Below are 20558 nucleotides of genomic sequence, written 5' to 3' on the forward strand. Positions count from 1 at the left end.
ATGTACTAAGACTTTAAGGAGATGGTCTTTTCCTGGGCTAAGTGGAATGGATAGTCCTAATGATATGATCAGCACATACCAGGTCAGGGATGGAAGAATGAGGTGACGTGCTGAGCATAAACAGGGAACTACCAGAGTGTTACATACAGTTATACTGAAGTGAAAGGGGAAAGAGTTAAGCCTTCAGAGGTGATACTGAGGACAGATTGGGAATACTGAACTTGAGATACACACTCACATCCTGTTTTTAACAAGTCTTTTAGAGCATTAAAACTGTAAAAGACCATAGATACCATGTAGGCATGTAAGGTAAGAGTACACAGCTAGAAGCTACCTACATCTCCTTACCCTCTTCTATATAAACCACTGGGCTAACAGGCTATAAACAGAATCTGAAATCAATTAAGACAGAAAAATCTTTTGTCTGAGAGCAAAAGTCTCTTTGCTTGGCATCTCCATTGATGAATTCAATTCCATCTATGCATTCTCCATGCTAATATCAGGATGGTGTGACATAGTAAGAGAGAAGGTGTTAAAAAATAAATCACTGCTAAATGTTGAATTTTTATTGCTAAACAATTTTCTTTGTTATTTCAATACAAATGTTCCTGGGCTATTTTTACAGAATGAGGGAAAAACTATTATGATGTTTATTTTCTTATAATTTGTCCTTCTGGATGGTTGTTAACAGATTTCTCAAAATGACTGTATTTCAAATACCTAAAGGGATTCCCAGAGGGCCCAAAGCTCCAAAATGGGTATGTAAAGGGCAGTATAGTCAAGCGAAGGAACAGTGACAATGAGCCTGGGGTCCAGAGAGACCTCTTTCGCTAAGAGGCTCTGGCAAATTGGATGAACCCTGTAACTTTACTGACCTCAGTTTCTTCATCTAGAAAGTGAAGCAGCTGGCATAGAGTAACATATAGAGTCTCTTCAAACTGTGAACTTTTATAGTAAATATTGTCCTGAGGAACTCAACAGGAAAAGTATTTTATAAATTCAGAACTAAATCTAGGGAAATCACAACCTGTATAATTAACAAAGCTGAATCAAATACACATATGAGCCTTTTAAATACACACATATTTTTTGGCAAAATATTTCTTTATCTAAGGATAAAAGAAGGAAGGAAACCTTATGTTGAGACAGAGCCAGCAGACGGTGTTTAGTCCCCAAGCCTCTTGCTGAAGGAGGCGTGGTCCAGGTCCCAGTAACATAGAACAGTGTCCTTGGTTTGCAACTTGGGCTGCTCTACAAGGTTTTGTGAATGGCTGCTATGCTGCTCGCAATTATTCAAAGGGGTAAAGATATGAGTATTTTTAAAGAAATAGTTATACATTAGGATTTTAAGCAAGATACAATTTTTAAAAGAATGTATTGACACATTCTTTCATTGTGTGAAGTAAAGTACTAATTTACTGTAGAATATTTTAGATAATTCTCACACAGTCTTTAAAAAATGTTTAAATGTTGTTTCAATTTTAGATATTTGAAGAATCATAAAATACCTCTGGACACACTTCCCAAAAAGAAAAATCCAGAACAAACTGTATGCATGTGTGATATAATGAAAAAGTTTACCTTCTCTGAAAAAATATTAAGATTAAAAGGAATTGAGACTGGGCTTGGCTATCATCTTTCATATGTTGGGAGTTACTCCTAAACTCATTTGAGTGCATCAGTTCAGAGACACAAATCAATCTAACCTCAATAAAGTATACATAAAAGCAAGTAAATCATCTAGTCATAGTAAAGAACCACTTTACAAAGATATATTTAAATGGAAAAATGATTATGAAAATGATTGCTCTGATGCTTTTGGAAAGCATAACTGGATGGTACAATTTTAGGCCCAGATATTGAGATACAATAGATTTGAAAAATTTGCAGTGACATTTGGAAAACTAATCCCATTACTTTTAAAGGCTTCAACCAGCATTAGGAATAAAAGGAAGTGTATTAGTTTCCTCAAACTGCTATAACAAACCATCACAAACTGGATGGCTTAAAACAAAAGAAATTTATTGACTCACAATTCTTGAGGCTGGATGACTGAAATCAAGGTGCCAGAAAGGGCATATTCTTTCTGAAACCTGTAAGGGAGAATCATTCTTTGCTGCTTCTAATTTCTGGTGTTTGCCAGCAATCGCCATGACTTGTAGATGCATCAGTTAATTTTTTTTTCAATTGCAAAGTCCAAAGAAAGAAAGTTTCATATATAGGGTCAGAGAGTATTCTACAGATATCTTTCTTAAATGTGATGTAAATTACATATCTATTAATTGACCCAAAAATGAATCAAAATTAGAAATTGAGGAACAAAGAATGCTTTGTGGACTTCTCTCTAGAACTTTCAATAGTTACAAGTTTCCAAACTATCATTAGAGACCTGAGGAGAATTGATGCTCAGACCATGATTATACTCATTATGCAAAATTAATGGTGAATATGGATGCTTGGTGTCTCCATTTATATTGCCATCTGTATACAACTAAAATAAAGCAATTTCAAAGTGGAAAATTATCCTTCACATTGAAATAATCCTATAATGGGCAAAAGAAATTTCTCTAGAAACTACCCTCTCTCACATCAAGGTTTACTACCAGATTCATTTATTTAATTAAATATGCTTGTAATTGTATTAAAAAAATACTAACCATGTTCAGGAAGGATACAAATACTTATCTTAGATGGGTGTTTCCTTTATTCTTCTTTTGGTTATTCTTTTTCCATGAAAAGTATATACATTGAAAAGTATAAAAAGTATATATATATACATGATACTTCAAAGATAGGAAAATCTTTTCTGAATTCAATACATGTAATCTATAATATATTTTATATTGTTTAAATGAATGAACTTTATACACTTCCAAGTTTTTATATCATTAAGTAAAATGAATAACCTTTGTGAAAATTTTCATTTTAAGATGTTGGCTTAAGAGGGTACTTGGGTTCCATCACTGACTTTGCATCTCCCTCTTACCACTACTTAGTGATCTTCCTAGTCTTCCTAGAAGCCCTGAGTAGCAGTGCTACAGAGGCAACCATTTCAAGACTAACTTAGTCAGCTTACAGGCTAGGAATCAGAGTTTATAAGTGACTTGCAGAGCTGACTTCCTCAGATTTCATCAGGTTGCTTTGGGAAGTGAAAAGACCTTGAAATGACCTTCCTCATCATACTCCCTCTTGATATTGCAAAGAAAAAACAAATACCCACAGAATACTGAAGCATGCTTATCATAACTAACAGAAGAAAACAACTTTTATAATTATGTACTTAATAATCCTTACAAAACTTTAATAATCAATGTTATAAATAAATTATTCACACTAGGAACAAAATAAGAGATTATTATAGCATCAGTTTGAATTAGCTAATAATGAGTCTACTATCTACCTTGACATTTCCTGGATATTTTGAGAAGAATTATAGTCAAGCCCAGCCAAAACCACATGAGAAAGGTAAATATAGAGCCTGCCTTTAAGGAGATCTCTAAAGGTAATTCTACAACCTTCAGAAACCCACTGACAATATTTAATAAAGTTTATGTAATGTACTCATGTTATAGAAAGGAAACTGATGAAAAACATCATTGTCTCTAGACTTAGGGAATTGGTCATATGGTGGTGGCAACAAGGATTGCCCTTTACAGAGCTCCATAAAGTTTACAAACTTTATTTTATTGAACCTGTTGTGTAAGTTTTATAAGGCAAATATAGTTCAGAAAATACAATGCCACCAAATATTAAGAATTTAATAATTTAGTTAACATCCTCTAACACCATACAGAAAAATAAACTCAAAATGGATTAAAGACCTAAATGGGAAACTGGATACTTTAAAACTCCTAGAGGAAACATAGGCAGAACACATAAATCGCAGCAGTACCTTTTTGGATCCATCTCCTAGAGTAATCGAAATAAAAACAAAAATAAACAAATGGGATCTAATTAAACTTAAAAGCTTTCATACAGCAAAGTCATAAACAAAAAGACAACCTACAGAATGGGAGAAAATATTTGCATACAATGTGACCTACAAGAAATCAATCTCTAAAGTATACAAATAGCTCATACAGCTCAATATCAAAAAAAGAAACAACCCAATCAAAAAATAGGCACATCTAAACAGACATTTCTCCAAAGAAGACATACAGATGGCCAAAAGGCACACGAAAAGATGTACAACATTGCCAATTATAAGACAAATGCAAATCAAAACTACAATGAGCTATCACCTCACGCCAGTCAGAATGACCATCACCAAAAACTCTACAAACAATAAATGCTGGAGAAAAAGGAACCATCCTACACTGTTAGTGAAAATGTAAATTGGTATAGCCACTATGGAAAACAGTATGAAGTTCCTTAAAAAGCTAAAAATAGAACTTACATATGATATGCAATCCTACTCCTAGGCATATATCCAGAGAAAACTGTAACTCGAAAAGATACATGCACCCTAATCTTCACTGCAGCACTATTTACAATAGCCAAGATATGGAAGCATCCTAAATGTCCATCGACAGAGGAATAGATAAAGAAGATGTGGTATATAAATACAGTGGAATTTTATTCAGCTATAAAATAGAATGAAATAATGCCTTTGCAGCAACATGGATGGACCTAGAGATTAACATACTAAGTGAAATAAGTCAAAGAAAGACAAATATCATATGATATTGCTTATATGTTGAATCTAAAAAATGATACAAATGAACTTACTTACAAAACAGTAACAGACTCACAGACATAGAAAACAAACTTGTAGTTACCAAAGGGGAAAGGGGTAGGGATGCAAAGGTATAAATCAGGAGTTTGGGATTAACATATACACACTACTATGTATAAAATAGATAACCAACACAGACCTACTGTATAGCCCAGGGAATAATACTCAATATTTTGGAATAACCTATAAGGGGAAAGAATCTGAAAAAGAACACATATACATCACTTTGCTCTACACCTGAAACTAAACATTGTAAATCAACTATTACTTCAATTTAAAAAAGGAAAAAAAAGTTAGAATTACAAAAATAATAATAATTATTTAGTTTGTTAAACTGAGTCTTCACAAAAAGCACATGACACTGTACATATTTTGTAGTTGAAGAAAAGGACGCAGAGAGATGAACTAGCTTTCTCAAGATCACACAGCAGAGATCATTTGAAAACACAAGTTTATCTGATATGAAAGCTTCCACAGATAAATCTGCTATACTGCAACTTTTTTTAAAGAAGATGTTATTTTATTGGCTGACTCTTATATTTTCAGGTATTTTCTTATACTGCTGACAAAGAAATCAGAACCGATGACTTGTGCTTGGATGTGTCTAGACTCAATGGACCTGTAATCATGTTAAAATGCCACCACATGAGAGGAAATCAGTTATGGGAGTATGATGCTGAGGTATAGTATTTTCTTAATTTATTTCTTATTTAATGCTTAGACTCAGTTATGTATTTCAAATAAATTTAAATTCTAAGCTATTTTTTCTCTGCATTGAAAGAATTGTATTTTCAAGCATGCATGCTCATAGCTGAAAACATTAGAATGGTATATCATATAAATAGGTTTTTGCCAAACTAGGCCATTAGTATAAAATATACATAAGGAAAATAAAGTCATTTTTATGTGCTTAAACTTTGTTATCACCATGTACATGCTCAACATAAATTAGGTAATGGGCAGGCCATGCCTATCTGAGAGGTGTGTGTGTCCTGTATGAAAATGTGCATACAGGACAATATCACTAATATTCTCATATTTTCAAGTTTTAAATTTTACATGGTTGTAATCTGTGATATTTATGCTTCTCAACTTAAAGGAAAAAAGAAAATAGCCATAAAAATTAGCATGAATTAGTGTTCTTTACATTAGTAAACACTTTGCAGAATTCAATGAATTAATTAGATACATAATCAGCTAAGGAGTATCTTCACAATATAGCACATTTTTCTGATAGAAGAGAGGGATAGAAAACAATGAAATTACTGTTGGGAATTTATAGCCAGGCAGTGTGTAAAAACCAGATCAACCATCAGATGGAGCTAATAAAAAAAGAAATACTTTCCTCTGCATAAGGAAGGTGCATTGAAACAGCTGTATTTCTTTCCATTCTCTTAGCTTAGCAAAATGAATTGGTCATCTTTGCTACATTTTCCACATCATTAAATGGTCGGTGACTTATTCAAAGATAAGTAAACTTTATTCTTACAAGATAAATAATACAAGAGATAAAAGAATTTCACAGATGCAGTGTTCTATGCAAACCTATAATACTCTGCAAGAGTAACATTTTAGGGGCTTCCCTGGTGGCGCAGTGGTTGAGAGTCCGCCTGCCGATGCAGGGGACACGGGTTCGTGCCCCTATCCCGGAAGATCCCACATGCCGCGGAGCGGCTGGGCCCGCGAGCCATGGCCGCGGAGCCTGTGTGTCCGGAGCCTGTGCTCCGCAACGGGAGAGGCCACAGCAGTGAGAGGCCCGCGTACAGCAAAAAAAAAAAAAAAAAAAAAAAATTTTAAAAACCAACCTTCAGAGTTGTTGGTATTACTGATAGTTTAACAAGATCTTTTAAACGCTTTTTGAATGTCAATTTAATTTGCAAGATGTAGTTTCTTAAGTGGAATATCAAGAAAACACTGAATTCTAATGTGATCTGAAACTAGTTATGTAGAGTTAAAATTGGGCCCTAAAATTTATACAAAATTACCAAGCTCCTTAGACAACAAATATTTTTCTTCTGGGACATTATTAAAGACAAACACCCTGAATCCTTCCTATATTGATTGCACCAGCGTGTTCTATTCAGACTCTTGCCTTCCTAATACGTTGTTCATCTTCTCTGTCTAACCACCAAGTTTTCTCTTCAACTGTTATCATCCATCACCATCCTTTATGTTAAGACTGGGGATGGATGCTGTTTCCTCCAATAATATGTGTGGGTAATCCTGGACCCTGAGCTCCCTACCTCTTCAATGAGGAAAAGTACAGATAAATGTACAAATAAAGGAGAAACAATGCAAGTTTTAAAACAAAAACTTTTGTTGTTGTTGCTCTTTAGTTTTCACTAGGAAACAAGGACTTTACTGGGCTTGTGCTAAAAAACAAAGAAATCTAGCATATATTAAAAGGAAAGGGAAATGAGTATACCTATTTTTTATAAGATAAAGCAGAATTTCAGAATACCACATCTAATCTTTAAACTTTTCTATAATTTTTGAGTGACAACGGTTTCTATAGTCATAATTCTAATTCCTGCCTATTTGAAATAACTATTTTTGGTAATTCTGTATATTTGTTTATATTTTTAGCAAGATTACTGAATATTAGGGGATTTTGAAAGAAAAGTGAAAAAAATCAGCTAGCTTCAGCTAAGATATAGTTTTTTGTAAATTTACTATTTTGGATAACTAGTAGTTATTCTGTTGCAGTATTTTAGAGCACTGTTATGTTCTGTGGCATGTAAACTTTATTTCTAAAACACACACGATAAAGCTGATGTCATAAATGTTGAGAAATGTTTATTTTTATAAAATAATCCAATCATCTTAATAATTATGTAAGTTTAATTTACTCTCCTATATGCTTAGGTTTTCAGTATTAAATTATGATGTTCAACTTGTCTAAATTTAAAATTTTAAATCATAATGTAGATTTTTTTGCCAAATTAAAAAATGTAGAAATCATAATGTAGAGAAGACACATGAGAATAGATTATAAAAGTAACGCACTGCCTTTCTGAAAATTTCAACTTTGAAAGAAAACACTGATTTTATTTGTGAAGAAGTCAGCAGAAAGACATGATTTTTTAATGAAATTGAAATATAATATTTATTTTTTATAATTACCTTTTCTTTAAGTTTTAGGTTTATGATCACTTTAAGTCTACAAAATAGTCTCAACAACTGCAACCCAAAGTGTAATTCTAGGACTAGTGCCATCACCTGGGAACTTGTTGGAAATAAGAAATCTGAGAGACCACCCTAGACACACTAAGTCATAGTCTGTATTTTAGCAAAATCCCCAGGTCATTTACGTACATGTTAAGAGTTTAGGAAGGACAAGTCTAGACAGTGGCCAAACATCTGCTTATCTTTCTTAGTCTTTTTATATGCACTACTGAAAAATATTGCAAAGTTAGGAAAAAGCATAAATATGTTTTAGAAAATGACAAGGCTTCCAGGAGACAGAGAGGAGGGAAATGGAGCATAAGGGTGAGAGGTGCTGAGATGAGAAAGGGGAGTAATTGCCAAGCAGCTCTAGTTTCATATTACAACCAGTGTAAAGTAGAAATAGCACTTGATAATTCTTTAATTCTTTATCTACGGCTATCAAGGGCAAATTAATTCTTCTTTGAGAAACCTCTGAGGTGGCGCACTTTCAAAGCAGAATAAGGAGTTTACAGAATTACAGAGCTGAAATTTACCTTTCAATTCTCTCCTTTTAGTCTTTATTAGGAGGAAGCTAAAGTACAAAGATTACACCACCCATGGCTGAGGCAGGATTTAGGTTCTAATAAAGTAACCAAAGAAAGCTAGTTATCAATACAATTGTGAATCTCACAGTGTGAACAACTGAAACATTCCACACCTTATCTCACATAGTCCTTTCAATCTTAAAAAAGCAAGTCATAAATGGGAGAATTGTTCAAATATCCAGAGAAAAATTGAAACAGCATTGGTACAGGAAGGGGGACCCCTTCCAGGGCCCGAGGGTGGGCTCTCGTCTAACACTCAGAAATGAATTGTCTGAGGAGACACACATGCTGACAAAGCAAGAGACTTCACTGAGAAGGGGCACCTGGGTGGAGAGCAGGAGGGTTAGGGAACCCAGGAGGACTGCTCTGCCATGTGGCTCGCCGTCTCGGGTTTTATGGTGATAGGATTAGTTTCTGGGTTGTTTCTGGCCAATCATTCTGACTCAGGGTCCTTCCTGGTGGCAAGTGAATTGCTCAGCCAAGATGGATTACAGCAAGAAGGACTCTGGGAGGACATATGGACTGGTGTCTCCTGTCTCCTTTTGACCTTTCCCGAATTCTTCCGGTTGGTGGTAGCTTGTTACTTCTATGTTCCTTACCAGGACCTCCTATTGTTAAGATAATTCACATAAGTGGTTACTATTGGGCCTGGCCAGGGTGGGTGGTTTCAGTCAGTGGTTCCCCTAATAACTCCCCCAGAGAGACTTCATACGCAAGATACTTCTTGGGAATTGGGGTAGAGGTCTCTTTCTTCTGTAACTACTTCCTGCTGAGAATGGGCATAGTCCTGCCTAGTAGAGTAGAAGTCTCTCTCCACCTGATCTAAATCAAGGTATTCTGTGCCCAAAACCAGCATTCACCCTCATGGTAACAACAATTTAGCCTGAAACTCTTGGAGCCTGTTGGAGATGAAACAGACAGGGGCCAAACAGGAGGTCTAACAGGATGGTCATCACCAGGCCTAGAAGAGGAAGGCAAAATCTGGGGTGAGAGCTGCAGGGTGTGTGACTTCCTTCTGATTGGTTGGTGGTGAGGTAACAGGGTGGTGGCTCCAGGAACCTTGTGCTCAGCCTGAAATTACCATCCTCTACCTGGGTGGGGGCCTTAGTTCCGGCAGAAGAACTCTAAGATGTTGTTATGCATACTCCTTAGGAGGAACCAGGACCCTGCCCCAAGGCTGTACCACCGTTTGACTGCTCCTCCCCTGTTTTTGCATCCCCTCCCTTCCCTGATTAACAACTGTTTGAATCTGCCCTTTGGAGCTCAGGGAAGGTCTGGGAGGCTGAATGAAGTCTGTATCCTATAAACAAGAAACAGGGGACACAAAAAAGGATTTGTATTCCAGAGCCCCACAGAGTCCTATCAGTTTTAATTCAGGAAACTGGGTGATGACAGGTCTGGCCACTTCCTGCTAAAATGGGGCATAGTCCTGCCTCAATTTGGAAAACAGACACTGAATTGGAAATATTTCTGAGTTCCAAGTCCTGGATCTGAGTCTTGTATGATTAAAATCTCAGTCCCTTGATCTGCCATTTTAGTGTAACAGACCAAATTAGAAGTAGTTGGAAGAGTGACAACTGGAATCTTAATAGGCAAAATAAATCTCATTTCTTTTCAGGAGAATAAGCCTGAAACCCAGTCTGGACCAGGCACTTTGGAGAGACTTGTAGCCACATAGCCAGTTGTCTAGTTTTATCTAAGTAGGTTTTAACTTTTAATGTGGTGTTAACACATAGATAACAGGTGCTACTGGTCACCATATATGTCTCTTTTTTTGTTGTTAATGTATGATCTAAAGCAATTCCATTGTCTAAAATGTAACAGTTACAAGAGGAGACCTTTAAAAAGTAAGGTTGCAGTTACCAGCTGCCAGCAGACATTGTTTTGAGAATGGCTGGTAGCATCCAATTCTGACACAGCTCAGAAAACTCAAGTTCTTAGCAATACAAGGACTTGTCTGAAATCACACCCATAGTGTCACCTAGTTATTTCATTGGATATCTGAACCACAGCTACTCCATTTTGACTTTTAATTGTAATACTATCCTTAATAAAGCAGATGTCACCGTTAATGATGTTAATATTTCTCTAGATATGGTAAGATATAAGAATTTGGGCTCATAAAATCTCCCGAAAGTATTTAGTTATCTAAAGGCCTGTTCTGCCAGTTTTTCTCAGAGCACAGAGTGCCTCATTCCTGATCTCCACCCTGAATTCCTTTCAGGGGGTGTTGAAGGTCAGTGGCCACAGTGGCCATTGACTTAATCCTTGCAGAAGCAGATGGCAAGTGCCAGTTTCTAGTCAGCAGGGCCCCTTCATGGTCATAAATTTGGTAAATTCGACCATGGTTTCGGGGGGGGCATTTCATGACCATTTCATCCCACAGTGCTGAGAATGCTCATTCCCAGGTCTGGAGAAGATTTCGCTGATAGGCCACTCAGTGTGCTATTACTGGACTAGGTCTTATTAACAGTGCCAAAAATCTCTGGACCACCTGTCTTACTAGCCTCTTACAATCCAGAAAAATATTCCCTCTTGTTGCTTCATCCCATATCTAGAGTTGTGCTATTACAATCATTGATCTCATATGGAACTACATATCATTTTATCAGAGGCTCAGTTACACATTTGGTAATACAAGAAACAACAATGTTGTAAAACAGGCAATATAAAAAACAATATAGCTAGCAGATTAGTGAGGTCATAAGTAGGAATATAAGTCAAGAACTTCCATTAGGTGAAGCCCAGTATATCGCAGGTCATCTGACTTAAGTCTGTTCTGTACCAATCCCTATCTTTAAGGGAAATTATATATTGGCATTGTCCATAAGGCACCCAGTGCAGTTTCCTAGTGTTACTAGACTGATTATCCTTAGAATGATTTATTTGTTCCCAACAGAGAGGAGCTTTTTACCTTAAATTACCATAGCCTGGTGTTATCTACGTAAATCCGTCCCATAATTGTGGGAGATTTTATTCCTTGGCTGAAACTTTGCTTGTTGCTCTGATTGAGCTTGAGTAATAGAAGAAAACTCGTATTTATGGCCAGGGTCAGAGCAGACATTATTGACCAGGTGAGGGGATTCCACCTAGTAATATCAATAGTAACCTGAACATGACTATAATTTTTTTTTTGAAAGTAAATTTCCTCACAGCTAACCAATTAGAGCCCTGGAGTAGAGAAATCCACCAAGGTAACCCAGAAGTAATAGACACAGGTTAACTGGCCACAAGCCCAACAACTGGATTGATTTTTAAAACTAGCATAGGATCATGCCTATGATAGAAAGGCGTTTGATTCATATGCAAAGGTCCAAGAATCAAGAAAACATTATAAATGATCATACGACTCAGGTCCAGGATCTTGGGCTAGCTGTCTATTTCTGATATTGTCTTTTTCTCATCCTAGGAGGAATGTAGTTTCTCCTCTGTTTGAGCATTGTTCTAAGGTGAGTTTGAGGTCAGCAGTCCTCTCTGTAGACCAGTCTGGTGCAGGGGCCCCCTTTGTAAGTGGAAATTAATCCAAGAGTCAATTCCCTTCAGTTTCACTGTGCAGGAGCTAGTTAAGAGTACCTGATAAGGGCCCTTCCATCCAGGTTGGAGATAGTCCTTTCAATTATGCCTTTTCCAGCATGCATAATCCCCTGGTTGCTAGTTGTGGGGCATCTGATCTTCATCCAAAGATAGATTACTGAGATAAGCTTCAGAAACAAACTTAGAGGGTCCTTCAATTAAACTTTACATTAATATACATAACAGCAAGGAACTATCTGGGAGGTGAGTCTTAGTAAATACAGACCGCCATTAACAAAACTGGAATTTAATATTCACTGAAACATAATCTTTTTCTCTCTAAAATTACCCTCATTTTTACCAAATATAACCAAATTAAGACTAGTCTGTTTGCAAAATAAGTCTGGTCTCAATAAACTTGGCCTGATGATTTATATAACTATAATTGATCATATGGGTTTTTTGCTTGCTGAAACTTTTATAAGGAGTCTTGGACTGAACTTTTAAAAGTCCTCTCAGGGCTAGGAAAGTCACGCCAAGGGCTTATCACAGATTTTGCCTAACAGATCTAGGTGAATACCTTCCTTTTCAAGGTCCCCAAAATACCTTGAGATTTCTGTACCTGTTATTGAGGTAGCCTTCCTAATTTATCTGATAAAGCTGCTGGGAACCTAAGGGCTTTCACTCTTGAAGGAGCAGATAGAGAGAAAAGATAAATGTTTCAATTCTGCTTACAAAGGTATAATTTACCAAATTACTGTAAGTCATAATTAGTGTAAGGGGAAGGTTTTCCTTACACCTGGAAAACACAGGTTTAAACCAGTAATTTTTCAGATAGAAAACATGAAAATTACAACCATATTTCACCAGTTCACTCAGTCCTGTGTAACTAATCCTTTTTGTTAATAGCTTTAGGAAGCCATCAGGTTTCCCATTAGAATTCTTCAATTTCTTACCCAGTTCAGCATTATGATCTGAAAGTCAGAAACTTGTATTTATCCAAGTCCTTTCTATAAATCTTCTTGAAGAGGAAGCATTTTTGCAAAGGCATCAGAATGAAAACATGTCTGTCTATAATGACAAAAGAGGTACATTTAAATCTGTTTACAATGCAACTGACAAAGTAACTTGGTTCCTGCTGTGACATACACTTTCAGAAAATAACTAGAATTATCACTGATAACATTTTACCAGGACATATCAAATTTTCAGGAATTCCATATAATCTCTATATCTATATTAGTAACATGTACCACACAATATACCTAAGAAGATTAAGTTCCCATGTAATTTAACGTACCAAATGAACCTAATTAGTTTACATCTCTCTTCGGGATGCTTCAGGGCCCTTTGAAGCATCCCAAAGTTAGCTAGAGGTCAAAAGGACTTCATTAGAATTTGATTTAGGAACTTTTGTCAAAAAAATTCAAAAGGGTTTAAAACAGTCAGATAATATCATAGGTCACTGTGAAACAATAATTATTCACTTAGCCAAAGTAACAATAAAAGATTTCAAAAGCAAATACAGAACAGATCACTCAAAAGGTAAAGAAATTTAAAATCTTTTATCAAAGGCAGTTCAACATTTTAAGAAAACTTGTCCTCTTAACAGAGAGAAAAGCCAAATTCAAGTTTTGCACCAGCTTACTTTTAAAATTCATTTACTCAATCAAATTTATTTCAAACTCAGTCAGTCCTGACCATGCACAAAATTCTTTTCTTGGGGTCCACTTTCCACAAAACTTTTTATCACTTTCTGTATCCATCACTTTATTTTTCCATTCAGAAACAGCCACCTATAAGTCAGACCTACTTCCTTTTCCCTTAATAAAATGCAATTCCATGCCTCGTACCTTTTTTACTGAAAACACACATCCTACTTTCTTTAAGCAACCATGGACTGACCTTTATATCAGCACTCTGTAGACTGGTAAACATAAACCCAAATAATTTCTTGAAAAATGTGCTTTCTTATAGAAAATATCTCAGTGTGGCACCAAACATATTTATTAACAGTCCTAAATACCTCTTGTTTCTCTGCAAAAGGAAGCCAATGTTCAGTAATTAATGTTTCAGTATCTTATTTGGGAATGACCTAGCTATTCAATAACCTTCCATCACTTAATTTAGCACAACTCTAGAATTTCAAGTTGCCAGAATCTGGAGAGACTATTTCAGACAGACATTCCTAAAGCATAATTATTCTTAATAGAGTTTATCTAAAAGCTCTTATCTCATTTACATTTTCTTTCCTTAAAAGTTTCTTTACATTGAGTTTTGTTTTGTTTTGTTTTTTGCTGACAAATTTGTAACAGATTTGTAACAAGATTTTAATTAGCTCATATTAAACCTAGGTGCAATAAAAGTATTACACTTAATGTTGATAACTCTAAAGACATGTCTATATCAATTAGATTGACAAACTTATACATTAATACCAGATATTAATACTGAATATTTCCCAGTTCACGTGAACCCGAAATTCATTTACTTTTCTTTAAGTCAGTTGAACAGAGCTCATTTACAAATTAATATCCAAAGACAAAGACACATACTGAGACATAAATATCCAGACAGACACAATGAAAGATTTAGCTTCATTTTCTAAACTTAATCATAAATCAGGTATCACAATATAAAATTCACTAGTTTATAAATAACAGTTGGAATAAGTAAAATTTTTAAAGGCTTCTTCCCATTTTCCTCTCAGTTGCAGAAGTTAGAGATGGTCTAGATAAGAGTTCCTGAGAGCCCTGGTCTCAAGGCACAGGGAGAGAAAAATCATGTTCTCCTAGTAGGACTTGTTCCCTTAGGGTCAAAATTCTGAAGACACGTTTGATCAAGCTTGCTTTTACTAACTGTATATGCAAAAAGAACCAGTTTTCAGGAGTTTTACCTAAACCAACTTTCTCTGGAGTCTAAACAATATGGTGGCCACACATATTCCCATTTCACAAGGCAGAATGGCCATCATAAATCACAACACAGAACACAAAGTATAAAACACACACAGGCCCGGCCATCCTAATCACACACTTGCTTAAGTACAAGACTGCAGTCTCTCAGAAAACCTCCTATAGAGACACAGAACTTCAGATCCAAGTACTAACAGAGTAAATGGAAATATCTCAGGTCTTCAAAAATCTCAAAGGAAGGAAAGGAGGCCAGGTTGAAGGAAGAGGGGAAGGAAGGGGGACAAAAGGGGTGGCCTTATGGATGTCTCCTGCCACCTGCAGACACCCAGGTGTCATGGGACCTTTCCCTGGGCTTCTGGAAGGGAGGATGGGAACTCAACCCTACCAGAAACAAGAGACCAGACCAGAACCAGAATTCGAGTTCTCTGCCCACCAGAGGTGATCAGGCTCTGACCCTCAGTTCAGGCTGAGGCCCTTCAAGCAGACTCCTACATACAGGATCAGGACAGAAGAAAAAAGGGTAGGATAGGAGGGGTTGAAAAGAGGAAAGAGAGGGAAGGGGAAAGAGATCAATACAATCTCTTGTTCCTTACCCAGTTGGGGCACTCTGGCCAGTCATCCGCGTCAGGAGACCAGGGAAAAGGGTCCCAGTTGCGGCCACTGGGTCTGGTCCGTCGGCAGGTGAGCTGTTCCCCGCGTACCTTGAGTGGTCAGGATGTCAGTCATAGGAAAGAAGAGGTCCCTCCAAAGTCGCCATTTGTTGCAGGAAGGGGGACCCCTTCCAGGGCCCGAGAGTGGGCTCTCGTCTAACACTAGGAAATGAATTGTCTGAGGAGACACATGTGCTGACAAAGCAAGAGACTTTATTGAGAAGGGGCATCTGGGTGGAGAGCAGGAGGGTAAGGGAACCCGGGAGGACTGCTCTGCCATGTGGCTCACAGTCTCAGGTTTTACAGTGATGGGATTAGTTTCTGGTTGTCTCTGGCCAATCATTCTGACTCAGGGTTCTTCCTGGTGGTATGCGCATCACTCAGCCAAGATGGATTCCAGTGAGAAGGATTCTGGGAGGACATATGGACTGGCATCTCCTGACTCCATTTGGCATTTCCTGAATTCTTCCGGTTGGTGGTGGCTTGTTAGTTCCATGTTCCTTATCAGGACCTCCTGTTGTTAAGATAACTCATGCAAGTAGTTACTATCTGGCCTGGCCAGGGTGCAGTTTCAGTCAGTGGTTCCCCTAACAGTATCATAAAGCCTCAAAACATGGAGTCTATCCAGCTGCTTTGGTTTGTTTACTTAAGTGAGTGGGGGGGGGGGAAGAGAAGGAATAAAGTTTACTGAATGTCTTTAATTCTATCTGTTTTCTCGTGCAATTCTTACAACAGTTCTGTAAAATATTATTATTTGTATTTTTCACATCAATCAAGTAGAGATTAGTGTGTTTAAATTCCTTGTCTAGATCTGCACAGCCCAGGTTTCTGGCACTAACTCTAGCAATCTTTCCACTACACTACCTTGCTTCCTGAGGTCATTGAAAAACTAAATATAATTGGATGCTTTCAAATGATGATTGATGATCTTTAGACAGGCAGGACCTGGGACCCTTTGCTGCAGTGCTGCAATGCTTGCACCTGGACAAGTGTCTCCTCAAGCTACAAATTACAAAGAAACTAAAAGGGACTAAAAATAACTGTGTGCATGCGCAGCTGGGGCAAATTATGGACAAAAAAATACAAAAAGACCAAAAAACCCAACTGCCACTTCTAAAGAGCCAGGAGCAAAGACAGGGTACTGCCCATGCCCCCTGCACACACCAGCTCGCGCCCCCCCACACCTTGGAAAGGCCACAGGAGTGAAAAGTTTCCCTTGCTCGCTCCCCCACGGTGGCGGGTGGGGGGTGCAAGCTTGTTCCTTATATGGGGTGAGGGTAGGGGTGTGTTCAGGGGTCAGGCCAGAGGGGTGGCTTAGGTGTTTTTCCCACCCCTTTGGTGGTGTTGTGCACAGGGGGCATGCACAGTACCCTGCTTTTGCTCCCAGCTCTTCAGAAGTGGCAGTTGGGGTTTTTTTTTTTGGTCTTTCTGTATCTTTTTGTCCATAATTTGCCCCACCTGTGCATGCACACAGTTATTTTTAGTCCTATAGTTTCTTTGTAATTTGTAGCTCAGATGTTTGTCCAGGTGCAAGCATTGCAGCACTGCAGCAAAGGGTCCCAGGTCCCAGCCTATCTCAATTTGATAAGATAAATGTACAGTATTACAAATGAAAGAAATGGTTAAATATTATCAATTATTTGTGGTACCAAATTGTATTCACACAGAATTTCTCCTTTCCTTAATAACTAGAAAGATGTACTGCAATAAATTTTGTCTACTTAGATAAACAGGCAGTCATAAAACTACTTTGTCAGTATGGTCTGATTGCTTATGAATTTTAGCCACACGTATTCATAATATAATTAATTAATGTCTAATTGTTTCACCTTTTATTTGAATGAAACTAAGAACTTGTTGGTAATAAATACATGCCTTTGGCCAATGCTGATTTGAAATATGGAGTTTCCCACTTTCCTAACTAAATATTTCTTAAACAACACAACCATGCATTTAATTCAGTATCACTTTATACCTGTTCATTTTGGGGGCAACCTGAGCATCATTAGCAAAACTGGAAAATCCCCACCTGGTCTAGAATCTCTTGAAAAAATAACTTGAACACTTTGGTGCTGTGAAAGTCCATTGCCACAAAGTTAAAACAAAAGGGAAAAAGACCTATATTTCATCTCACTGAAATATTTTAAAGATTACTGTTATAAAGGTCTGTCATCCATCCGTTCTTTTTTATTCAAGTTGTCTTATATTATTCTATTTCATTGCAACTGGGTTCCAATCCATTTGAAATCTGTATTTTCCTGCAATAAGTGCACATAATCACATTTCTTTTTGAACATTCAGGCGGCTACATACAGTGTGAGAATCTAATTTTAGAACAGAACACTTATGCTCAACAAACACTATGCAACAAAGAAAAAAGCAAAATATGATGCTAAAAATAAGTCTTGTTTTTCATGTGACTGAGCAAGTTGACTGAGAAAATGCTTGTTATGAATTTGATATCCATCTGTGTCAAATGTTTCTCAGAGACACAATGTCAGGAATTTTTTTTCAGTAGGTAAAATATATGGGATTTATATTTACTGAAATCACAGAAGCTTATATTTAGATTTTACTTAATACCTCCTCTTTTATTTACCTTTATTAGAAAGCAGGTAAATGGGAATATAATTTCAAGGTAAGTTATCTATAATTGCCAATCCAGCCATTTCCCTGAGTAGGATTCCTAATAAAAATAGTTGCTTGATTTACCTTTTGAAGGCTGTGTATATCAGACAAGTATTATATTTCCATAGTCCCGCTGACCCAGAGCTGTGATTTCTTATGTAGAAACAATTAGTAAATAGGAATTTCAGTAGTTTAGTATTACGCTTTTAGTTCTTATTTGTTAAATACCTACATTTGTACACTTACTTTTTTTAATACTCATATTCTATCCTAACAAGTGCACAGATCACCTTGTCAGGAGATCATACTTAAAACTTAAATAAGAACTTTATTATATTAAAATAATTGTTATTCTGTACTTGATCAATAGGAGAAATCCTACGGTTTTTGCTATTAAATTACCTATAACAGTCCAAATTCATTCTTTCTTTATCATTATATATAATAAAATTGACCAAGTTTCATTTTAAACTTTTCATATGGCATCTTTTAAACTGAGACCTGTATGACTGGTTCTTCAATCAACCATACAGTCACTTCTATCTGTTCATTAAAATATCAATTTTTTTACTTAGTGCTTTTTTACCCAAAGGTATGACCTAATTTTATAATTTTATGATTCTTACTTTGTCACCAAAATTGTTTCCTTAGCCTGATTCCAGTTGGCTTTCCGTAGTAATTTTATCTTTAAAAGGGTAGATTTAGGGCTTCCCTGGTGGCGCAGTGGTTGAGAGTCCGCCTGCCGATGCAGGGGACACAGGTTCGTGCCCCAGTCCGGGAAGATCCCACATGCCGCGGAGCAGCTGGGCCCATGAGCCATGGTCGCTGAGCCTGCACATCCAGAGCCTGTGCTCCGCAACGGGAGAGGCCACAACAGTGAGAGGCCCACGTACCACAGAAAAAAAGGGTAGATTTAGAGATACTGCATGACACATCTTGTTTCAGATAGCAAAAATATGTTTAAAGGCAGGAAGTATTAACTTTTTCTTATGCATCTTAAAATAGTATGATTGAAATTTTGTAAATCCCAGGAAATACTAATGCTTTATATTTCAACAGAGAACAATTAAGTAATGCTATGTTATAAAGAGAAACCAATACCAGCACAGGGTTCATATTATCCTGTTTTCTAGTCAATATTTTAAATAATGCTATAGGAAATGATATTTGGCAGTATGCTCCATGTCAGTCTGTATGTCACATTGCTTTCAAAACTGAGTTAATGGGGCTTCCCTGGTGGCGCAGTGGTTGAGAGTCCGCCTGCCGATGCAGGGGACACGGGTTCGTGCCCCGGTCTGGGAAGATCCCACATGCCGCGGAGCGGCTAGGCCCGTGAGCCATGGCACTGAGCCTGCGCGTCCGGAGCCTGTGCTCCGCAACGGGAGAGGCCACGACAGTGAGAGGCCCGCCTACCGCAAAAAAAATAAAAAATAAAAAAAAAAAAAAAAAAAAAAACTGAGTTAATATGACAGTTTCCTACAGTTGCGAGAGGCATTTGTAACAAATATGACAAATGGCTGGTATGCTTAAAAAAGAGCATTTAAAAGAAAAAATATAAATATACAATATATTTATTTACATTTATATATATATATATAAAATATCCAATATAAAAAATCCAATATACAGTATAAAAATATCCAAGGTCTTGAATACAGCATAGGAGAAATATAAATTAACCAATGAAAATGAAAAAAAGGTATTTAAATAACTATAAAAAGCCATTAAATAACTAAAAAAAAGTCATTTCATATGTGTTCTTTTATCCATTTCTTTATTTATCCTGTCCATATGTCAAGAAATGTTTATAGTGGCAACACACAATACTGATGCAGATGCAGTGAAACTGACACAAATACAGTATTCTGGAATAGAGTAATCACAAGAAAACTGCTGTTGCTATTATTGCAAAAAAATTATTACAGGTTTTTTTTAAAATTTACTAATATGTATTAAAATGTTCATACCTTTTGATCTTGTGATTTCACGTCTAAGAATCATCTCTAAAGAAATGATTATAGATGTGGAGAGAGATGTTCAGAGATGTTTATCACAGCATTATTTACAGTAGCTCCAAATTGGCTATCCCCCAACCCCAATGGAAAATTAAATGATTTTTGGCAAGTCTCCTTTGTAGAAATTGTTTATTTTTTAGGTTTTTAAAATATTTAATTATAAGAATGATGCCCACAATATAAAGTGAAGTTGGGCTTCCCTGGTGGCGCAGTGGTTGAGAGTCCACCTGCCGATGCAGGGGACACGGGTCCGTGCCCCGGTCCGGGAAGATCCCACATGCCGCGGAGCGGCTAGGCCCGTGAGCCATGGTCGCTGAGCCTGCACGTCTGGAGCCTGTGCTCCGCAACAG

The 20558-nt window shown here is 36.9% G+C and overlaps 1 protein-coding gene across 1 annotated transcript in view; it reads left to right on the forward strand.

The window, feature by feature from the left end:
• GALNT13 (polypeptide N-acetylgalactosaminyltransferase 13) overlaps window positions 1–20558 on the forward strand; it is a 477309-nt gene that overhangs the window by 451326 nt on the left and 5425 nt on the right. Inside the window, exon 10 of the mRNA XM_060106387.1 lies at window positions 5282–5416. Coding sequence (XP_059962370.1) covers window positions 5282–5416 — 135 coding nt within the window. The remainder of the gene's footprint in view (window positions 1–5281; window positions 5417–20558) is intronic.

The sequence above is a fragment of the Mesoplodon densirostris genome, chromosome 8 (assembly GCF_025265405.1).
Source record: "Mesoplodon densirostris isolate mMesDen1 chromosome 8, mMesDen1 primary haplotype, whole genome shotgun sequence".
Classification (NCBI taxonomy): Eukaryota; Metazoa; Chordata; class Mammalia; order Artiodactyla; family Ziphiidae; genus Mesoplodon; species Mesoplodon densirostris.